Source organism: Petaurus breviceps, unplaced genomic scaffold (assembly GCF_028583685.1).
Source record: "Petaurus breviceps papuanus isolate PSGF00001 unplaced genomic scaffold, PetGlider_PUasm1.0 90977, whole genome shotgun sequence".
Lineage (NCBI taxonomy): Eukaryota > Metazoa > Chordata > Mammalia > Diprotodontia > Petauridae > Petaurus > Petaurus breviceps.
Genome location: NW_027187391.1, coordinates 11,559,148 through 11,569,176, shown reverse-complemented (window position 1 = coordinate 11,569,176; position 10,029 = coordinate 11,559,148). Strand labels below are relative to the sequence as shown.

The following is a 10,029-nucleotide window of genomic DNA, read 5'->3' as shown; positions in this document are numbered from 1 at the left end:
TGTGTGTGTGTGTGTGTGTGTGTGTGTGTGTGTGTGTGTGTGTGTGTGTATCCTAGAATAGAAGGGAGCAAGGGAAGGTAAATGAGGAAGAATGCAAAAGAGGGATATCATCTTATATAAGCCAAGTTGAAGCTTGTGATGAGCAATGAAAAACAGTGTCTTAATTAGCTTCCCTCTCCTGGCTACCTATATCTATCTATCCTTGTCACACTTTTATGTGCATTATCAACATTTTTCCCATTACTTTCTTTCTTTTTTTTTTTTTTAAAGCAATTGGGGTTAAGTAACTTGCTCAAGGTTACACGGCCAGTTATTTCTGGGTGTGGTGCTAAGTATCTCAGTCCAGATTCGATCCCCAGGTCATCCTGACACTGGGGCTGGTGTTCTTTATTGCTGTGCTACCTGACTGCCTGTACCCCATTACTTTTTTAAGTCTTCTAGACAATTAACAAAACAATAAATCAAGTCCTGATTTGTAGCATCTGTTATTATCTGACGTACAAATGTTCAATGCAAATTTAACAATAAGCTGGAGAGATGTTACAAACTGGTTCCAGTATACCCCTGGGTATATTGGAGTATTCCTTAGGTCTTTTATTGTTCTCTACCTCCTCTCTGAAATCTCAAGACTCATCAATTCAACTGTCTTCTTCTTGTAGATGACTCCTAAATCTACGTACCCAGACTTCTTCTGTCATTTGAGATACATTTACACGTCTGCAGCTGCCTGACAGACATTTCCACCCAGATGTCTCAGGCATTGCAACTATCATTTCCAAAACAACTCATTTCTCCACCTAAACCCACTGCTCTGCTTAACTTTTCTGTTGCTCTCACAGGTACTATCATTCTTCTAGTCACCCAGGTTTATTATCTAGGAATTATTTTTGGCCCTTCATTTCTTCCTCATTACTCATACAATCAATTGCCAAGGATTTCCAATTCCACTCTCATAATATATCTTTCATTTGCCCACTTCTTTCCATGTACACCACAGTCCCTCCAATCTATACTTGACTCATCTTTTTGTAGGAGTTCAAATTACCTAGCCTATATGAAATATATTTTTTAAAAATATAAGGCTGCAATTGCTGAACTTATATCTATAAGGAAATGTGCTGAACAAAACAACTTCCATAGAACTAGAGGATGACAAATATTATTCCTGTTTTTAAAAAAGTAGGAAGAAGGTGGATATTTGGCATTCCAGCCTGGTGAACTTGACATCAGTTTCTTGATAATATTTTCTAATAGAATATTGAAAGATATTTCAATTTTTATTTATATTTATGAACCCTTGAAAACAGAGACAGTGATCACCAAAAGCCAGTGTGGATTTTTAAGGAATTTTGTTGCTATTGTTTAGTCATTTTCAGTCATGTCCTACTCTTTGTGATCCCATTTGGAGTTTTCTTAGCAAAGATACTGGAGTGATTTGCTAGTTCCTTCTCCAGTCCATTTTACACATGAGGAAACTGAGGCAAACAGGATTAAGTGACTTACCCAGGGTCACACAGCTAGTAAGTATCCAAGGTCAGATTTGAACTCAGGAAGATGTCTTCCTGACTCCCAGGCTCAGCACTCTATTATACCACCTAGCTTCCCCATTTATTAAGAATAAAGCATGGCAAAAGTTAACATTATTTCCATATTTTGGATGAAGTTCTAAGACTAGTAGTCAGGAGAATATTGATTCTCATTCACAACATTTCATCTCGGATCCCCATGCTTTTGCACAGTTTGTCCCCATCTAGGGAGTGTACTCTTCCTCGCTGTTGCCCTTGGGAATCCTTAGCTTCCATCAAAAGCTCAGCTTGAATGCTGCCCGACACCTTTTCTGATTCTCCCAGCTATTATACCTCCACAATCTTACTTTTTATAGTTTTGTATATGCTTATGCAAACTATGTGTTTCTTCTTTGTCCTTGTAGCCTTGGTGCCTGGGACATGGCAGATGCTAAAGGGATGCTTATTGATTGATTGATGGATATTGCATATTTCACTTTAAACAAGGCAGTTCACTGAGTCTTACATATTACCCTTGAAGACAAGACAGAAAAAATAGACTGAATAACAGTACATAACTATCAACCTCCGATCTACCAGAAAAGGTTGATGGGCTGATCCCTTTTATTCTCCCAGAGATTCAATGCTGTCCTAGCTCTTTTCCAACTTTCTTTCTTTGTTTTTCTGTTTTGTTTGTTTTTTTTTAGAGGGGGGAAGGCAGAGCAATTGGGGTTAAGTGACTTGCCCAAGGTCACATAGTTAGTAAGTGTTAAGAAGATTTGAACTCAGGTCCTCCTGACTCCAGGGTTGGTTCTCTAGTTACTGTGCTACTTAGCTGACACCCACCCCCTCCCCACCCCTACCCCCTGCCCCGGAATTTTCTAACTGCTCCTTCTTCTCTGGTTACTCAACTTCCAGCCTGAAGGCTTTCCCCATTAGTTTGACTTTACCTTTTCTCTCTAAATTCTCTCCCTTGGGAATATTAGAACTTCCCTTACCACTTATACCAAACCTTCATTTCTCACCTGGCTGCATTTCTTTTGCACTTTTCCATCATGCCCCCAGGGATCTCATCATCCTGCAAGATCACACAGCCCTGGGACTCACATATCAGTACCGGCTGCTATGGAACTCCTCTGATTAGAGGGAGGAGTAGAGTTGCTCCTAGGATCTGGATTGAATAAAGGTGCCCAGGTCAGCCATCTCTTCATTTCTAACCTGGCTACACTGCTCTCCATGGCTACACAGTTCTCCATCATGATCCTGAGCAGGGAATCTTCCCATCCCCCCATGCTCACCCCCTTCCTTCCCAGCTTCCTTTTGTGTATTGCCTTCCCCCATCAGATTTTAAATTTGAGAGCAGAACCTATCTTTGTTTTTTATACTCACATTCCCAGGACTTAGCACAGTGTCTGATACATAAGAGGTGTTTATTATTTATTGACTGATTGACCTCTATACTGATGATGCTTAAATGTTCTTAGTCTTGATTCCTCTTTGAAGCCTTAGACTTCCTCCAACTGCCTACAGGATATCATCATTGCTTGTATTTTCCCACACAACATGTCCAAAACCCAGTTGATAATATTTCCTCTTATATTTGTTCCTCTTTCTCTGATTTCCCTAATTCAGTCTGTGACATCACTATTCACCTCATCTTCTGTGTGCGTAGCCTTGGTGACACCTTGGACTCTTCCATCTTCCTCATTCACAATCAATGATCAGATTTTATTGATTCTATTTGGCAAAGTCTCTTCCATTTATCCTCTCCTCTTGGTTCCTAATGCCACCATCCAGGTACAGTCCCTTATGACGGCTTGCTAGACCAATGTAATAGCTTCCTGATAGGTTTTTCTGTTTCCATTCTTTCCTTGCTCTGATAAATATTTTATTCCTTTGCCAGAATAATCTTATTTTCAAAAGAAGATTTGGGTCATGCCCTTTCTCTGCTTAAAAAAAAATTAACTTTGGTGATTCTATATTGCCACTCTTGTGCCTAAAATTTAAGGGTCTCTGCAGTATGGTACCACACTCCTTTTAGAATTTTAACTCACATTACTCTCTTCCATGTCTCCTGGATGCCTTGAATGCCTTCAAGTATCAGTTAAAATTTTACCTTCTGCAAGAACCTTTTCTCATGCCCCTTAATGTTAGCATCTTTTCTTTGAAAGTATTTCCAATTATTCAACTTTATTGTAAATTACATAAATTATACAACTACAATTTATTTGTAATAGTTGTTTGCCTGTTGTCTCCCCTCATTAGATTGCAAGCCCATTGAGAAAAGGGTTATTTTTTGCCTTTCTTCAGCACAATACCTGGTATATAGTACATGTCTAATAAATGTTTGTTGACTTTACTTGATTTAATTTGGCTCCATGCACTCTAGGTTCCAGCTAAACTAGAGTACATACTGTCCCCCTTGGACGTGAACTTTACTCTCATACATTTGTGATTTTGCTCATACTGTTCCTTCCCTCCCTGGCACGCTATTGGAACTGAATTCCTACATATTCTTTCAAACAATATTCAATCTCCTCAATGCCCAATCAATAAAGACTCATGGTCCATTTGGTAATTTTCTAAAACATGTATCATGTAAAAATGTATATTGTAAATACTGGCATCTCATCTAACTAATACACCATATACTCTTTGAGGAAGTTTGGGTAGGCAGAGGTAAGAAACTCAATTAGAGCTAGAGCCCTATGGGCAGCAAATCAACTTAGAAAACCATAATTTAACATATCTATGTTGTACTAGGGGGCAGCAAGGTGCTGAAGTTCTGGGCCTAGAGTTAGTAATACTCATCTTCCTGAGTTCAAATCTGCCCTTGGATACTTCCTAGCTGTGAGAACCTAGGCAAGTCAATAATCCTGTTTTCCCCAGTCTACTCATCTGTAAAATGAGATGGAGAAAGAAATGGCTCCAGTGTCACTGTCAAGAAAGGCCCAAATGGGTCACAAAGAGACAGACATGACTGAAAAATGACCTTACAGCACCATCTGGCTCTAGTCAACTTTGGTAGACTTACTGCACACTATGATTCTTAGAGCTTCCTATATTCTAGGCAAAGAGGCCTCCTTGCTCTTCCTTTCACACAATCTTTCACCTCTCTTCTCCATACCTTTGTACAGGTTGTTGCTCTAAACCCTAAATACACTCTCTCTTCATCCCTGCCTCTCAGAATCCCTAGCTTTCTTTGGTGGTCAGCTCTAGTGACCCTGGCTGCATAAGCCTATTCTCATTCTTTGTATTTTCTCTGCCTGTGTTTTTGTACCCCCTATTAGAATGTAAACTTCTTTAGGGGAGAGGCTGTCTCTTTTTTCCTTTGCATTCCAAGTGCCTAGTGCTTGACATATAATTTTTACCTAATAAATACTTGTAGAATCATTGACTAATCTAAGGGACAGCTTCAAGGTTTAATTTTCTACCTTGCTCTGCTGAATGTGATTATCAATGATTTAGGTGAAGGTATAGATTATATTGCTTATTAGATCTTTGGAGGATATGAAGAGGGATAACTAACCCAAAAAATAAATGAACAGGTTGAATTGAAGAGCAGACTGAAGCTAATAATATGAAATTTAATGAAAACAAACATAAAGGCCTACACTTAGATTTTTAAAAAGTGGAATAAGGAGAATAGGATAAGAGAGAGTAGAAAAAAATAGATTTTGAATGCTCTAAATCACCATTGATTAGAGAAATGCAGACTAAAACAACTCTGAGGTACCACCTCATACCTATTACATTGGCTAATATAACAAAAAAGGAAAATGTTGGGTGTTGGAGAGGATATGAGAAAACTGGGACACTAATGCACTGTTGGTGGAGTTGGGAACTAATCTAACCATTATGGAGAGCAATGTAGAACTGTGCCCAAAGAGGTATGGCAATACCACAGCTAGGTCTACATCCTGGAGATATCCAAAGAAAGTGAAAATGATCTATCTGTACAAAAATATTCATAGCATCTCTCTTTGTGGTGGCTAAGAATTGGAAGTTGAAACAATGCCCATCAATCGGGAAATGGCTAAACAAACTACAGCATTTGACTGTAATGGAATATTATTATGCTATAAGAAATGACAAAGAAGATGATTTCAGAAAAACCTGAAAAGATTTACATGAACTGATACATAGTACAAAGTAGCAGCAATATTGTACAATGCAGAACTATGAATGACATCTATTTTCAGCAATACAATGATCTGAGACCATCTCAAAGAACTAATGATGAAGCATACTATCCACCTCCAGAAAAAGAACTGATATTGTTAGAATACATAAAGTATATTATTTTCCATTTTTTCCTTTTATTTGAATCTTCTTGTACAAAATAACCAATATGCAAATATTTTACATAATCGCACATGTATAAACTGTATCTGATTGCTTGCTCTTTCAGGGGAGGGATAAAATTTGAAACTCAAAACTTTAAATAAAAATGTTTAAAATTTTTGGAAGCTTTGAGCAGTAAATGTAAGGGGTTTAGTAGACAGTATCCTCATTATGAGTCAGCAATGTGAAGTGGCAGCCAAAAAAGTCCATGTGATCACAGATGGCATTGATCAGTTGACAGTATCTGCAAGGAGAGAAGTGTCATTGTACTCTCTCCTAGTTAGACTACATTTGAAATATTGATTCCTTTCTGTAGGAAGGGCATTGACAAACTTGAATACTTCTGGAGGAGAGTTCCCAGGGTGCTGTAAGAGCCTAAGACCATGCCAAAGTAGAAGTAAAAAGATTGGTAAGGTTTAACTGGAAGAAGAGAAGATTTAGTGGGGAAGATGATGCCTATTTTCAAATATCTGTAGCAGAGCGATCAGACTTTTCTGCTTATACCCCCACACTCTGTACCCTTATACCTCCTCCCAGGTAGAACTAATACTAATGAATGGAAGTTAGAGAGTCAAATTTTGGCTCAGTATAGGAATAATTTTCTAACAATTGAAACTACCCCCCCAAAAAATAAAATGAAAATGGATTATCTTATGGAGTGGTGAATCCCAAATAACCAGAAGTTTTTAAGTAAAGGTTGAAAAACAATTTGTCAACGATGTTGTAAAATGGAATTCATGATTTGTCTTGGGGTTTGACTAGATAACCTCTGATGACCCTTTTAGTTCAGTAATTCAATGATTCTAGGAAATGCTAATGATTTAAGGATACTGCTAATATATAAATCAATAAAAAACCAACAGGTTATAGACAACAGAAATAAATCTTTTCTTACCCTTCTCCCTATTACAATTAAAATTAGGCTTTTGATTTTTATTTTTTCTTTCTGGAAAACATATTGTCAAGTACTAACAAGCATCAAAATTTATTTCCCTGTGAAGCATCAACTTGGAAGAATATATTTGAAGAATATCTGAAAGTAAGTCAACTTCATCATACTTTTTATCTTAATATTTCACCTGTTTTTAAAATAAATTAAGATACCTAAGTACCACTTACTATGGCAATATTATTAATTTGAACCTAAAGTAATTTCCAGATAATTTAGGAAAGTCATATTTCTCATAGGTACTTTAAAAATAAATATGGGTCAAACTGAGCTGAAAGAAAAAAATATCACCTAAATTTGAGAGCTCTTGGAACCTGTTTGCAGTATAATTATCTGTATTTCCTGTATCCATTATCATGAAAAATAACTCCCTTAGAAATCACACACAGTTGTGATGAAGTAAATCATTCTCCTCCAGAGGCCATAAATATGTCAGATGGGGGCTAGATAACCCTTAAAGTTCCTCCCAACTCTTTCAAATTCTAGGCTTCTAGGATTTTAAATGGTGCTTAAGAATCTGACTAATACTACTATAATGAAAAAAAATTATTTTCAAAAGAAAATTATGCTAAGGAAATGAGTGAAAGAGGGAAAGGAATGGTATTATAGAGAAAATTTTGCTTGAATGCTTGAATTTTGGCCTAAATCTCTGTGAAAACATAAACTGGTAAAGAGAACAAAAGGTTAACAAATACAGCCCAACTACTTTCCACCTCCATCTTCCTCCTGTCCCTCCCACCCCCAGGAACTACAGATGTATAAATGTGTGAAAGAATCCATTATCGTGAAAATGACTTTGAATAGACAAAGTAATGGCCTGGGATCCTTTCAAAGGGTAGGTCCAGAACTAGTTGGTAACTTACTTCACTACTTGGGTGGCTTTCCCAGGAACATGACTCCTTCTCTGGAGAGAGAATCTCTCTTCGGAAAGTGTGTTCACCCAAGCATGTCTGACACAGTGAAGGCTCAAATTCAGGCTCCCCCTGATGTCTGTGCATCACTGAGGGTCCTGTGTACTTCAGGTTGGCACTCTTTTCCACACTGACCATTGGGCTCTTAATCCATCTTCGTACCTACAAAATGAAAAAATAAAGTGTCAAATATATTTGGCCTTCCTTGTAGAATCCTGAGGCAATAGTGGATAGATAAATGGCATAAATGAAAAGAAAAGTCACTTCAAAGACTTATAAAGACTAGCTTTGAATGACTTTAGAAAATCATCTTGGCTGCAGGGAAATAAATGAAGGATCTGTGATTTTGTCAGGGTCTGTCAATAAGGAATTATTCTATCAATTATGACCAGTTGGCAGAAGGCAAGTTAAGTGACTTGTCCAGTGCAGCCTAGCATGCAAGAGTCAGAGGTGTAATTTGAACCCAGTTATTCCTTGGCTCCAAGCTAACACTCTACTAGGCCGAGTTGTAGACATGACAGGAAAACAGTGACCCCACTTTTTAAGTCATTATGTCGTAAATGTCAGAAAGAACATTTTCCACTGAACAAATGTCACTCCCATAGAAACATCCTTGGGCTAAGACGGGCTCTCAAATGCATTTCTTCCTTTCGGTGTCTCACCATTTCCTTTTCCTGCATATAGAGTTAATAATGTAAGTTCTAAGGACAATTAGTAGTAAAAAGGACACAGTGGTTCTGAGGATCTTATCTAACCAGTCTCAGAAAGGCTTCCAGATTGATGGGAGTCTGAATGCAGATTGGAGCATATGATTCTTCACTTTTTTTGTGGTTGTTTCTCTTTTGGTCTGTTTCTTCTTTGACAACATGACACATATGGAAATATGTTTTATGTGATTGCACATATATAACCTATATGAACTCACCATCTTAAGGAAGGAGGAAAAGAGGGAGGTGGGGGAGGACAGAGGGAGGGCAAAAATTTGGAAACCAAATTTTTTATAATGAATGTTAAAAATTGTCTTTACATGTAATTGAGAAAAAGTAAAATATTATTTAAAAAAAGAAATGCTTCAAAGATTAATGGTCAAAGATTAATGTTGAATCTGATTTCCTCTTCTATGAAAAGGGGTTAATAACAGCACCCACATCTCACGATAGTCATGTATATCAAATGAGATAATAATTACAGAGGACTTAACCCAGTGCCTGGCACATAATAAGCATGTATATACATCTATATACACATATATACATATGTATATATATATATGCTAGCTATATAAATACACAAATGTTATCTATCACTATTATTATTGAAGTACTTCATAGTCACTTTCATATAGCACTTTAATACCTTATGTTGATACAAAGTTAAAAGGTTTACAAATAAATTTACATACATCATCCAAGTTGATCCAACAATCTCATGAGACAAATTTGTTTATTTTATAAAGAAACTGAGAATCAGAGGTTTAAAGCCTAGGGTCACACTGTAAGTATTTGAGGCAGAATTCAAGGTCTTCATGACTATGTTTTGTGATTTTATTCACTGAGACATACAGATTCCCTTTACTAACATTAATGTTTGTAAAACATTCTTTACAATAACCAAGGAGGTAAGCGGTATAGATAAGAGAGCTTAAATGACTCATCTGCAGTCATTTACATAAGAGAGATCACATGGCATGGTACAGGGTTTCCTCAATCTTTTTCAGTTCCTGTACTCCTCACTTTCAGTAAATCTTTCCATATGCCAAATTCAACATGAAAGGGAATATCTCTTAGAGTTTACCCTGGCCAGGGCTTTCAATATGAAAGGGAAAAATATAGTTTACCACATAGATGAAATGAGATTAATTTCAATAAGATAATAGAGTTATTTACTAAATATTCCCGGTCCCTTTTCTCATATTCCCTGCTGGTATGCATATCCCAGAGAGTAAACATAGAACTCAACCTGGAGTCAGGGTGACCTGGATTCAAATTCTGTCTGAGATACTTGGAAGTTATTTGACCCTGATCAAGGACCTCAGTCTCCCCAAACGACCTCCACCATTGTCACTGTTTTTACCACCACCTCCTCTTCCTAGCTAGTGTCAGAGCCATCAAGTCTAGCACCATGTGCTTTTGTACGTTGTTACTCATTATCAGAACAACTCTGAGGTAGAGAGCAGGGATATTATTAATATTATTACCCCATATCACAGATTAAGAAACTGAGGCTAAGTTCAAGTCTTGTTTCTTTTCATGGTCATACCCCTAGTTGATGGCAGTTCTAGTAACCAGGTCTCCTGACTCCCGAGTTCAGTGTTGTTCAC

At 37.3% G+C, this 10,029-nt stretch overlaps 1 protein-coding gene across 1 annotated transcript in view; it reads right to left on the bottom strand.

Annotated features, from left to right (window-relative positions):
- The window catches only part of SGK1 (serum/glucocorticoid regulated kinase 1), a 178,859-nt gene that overhangs the window by 109,353 nt on the left and 59,477 nt on the right, over window positions 1-10,029 (bottom strand). Inside the window, exon 2 of the mRNA XM_069077337.1 lies at window positions 7,662-7,871. Within this exon, the coding sequence (XP_068933438.1) occupies window positions 7,662-7,871 (210 nt within the window). The remainder of the gene's footprint in view (window positions 1-7,661; window positions 7,872-10,029) is intronic.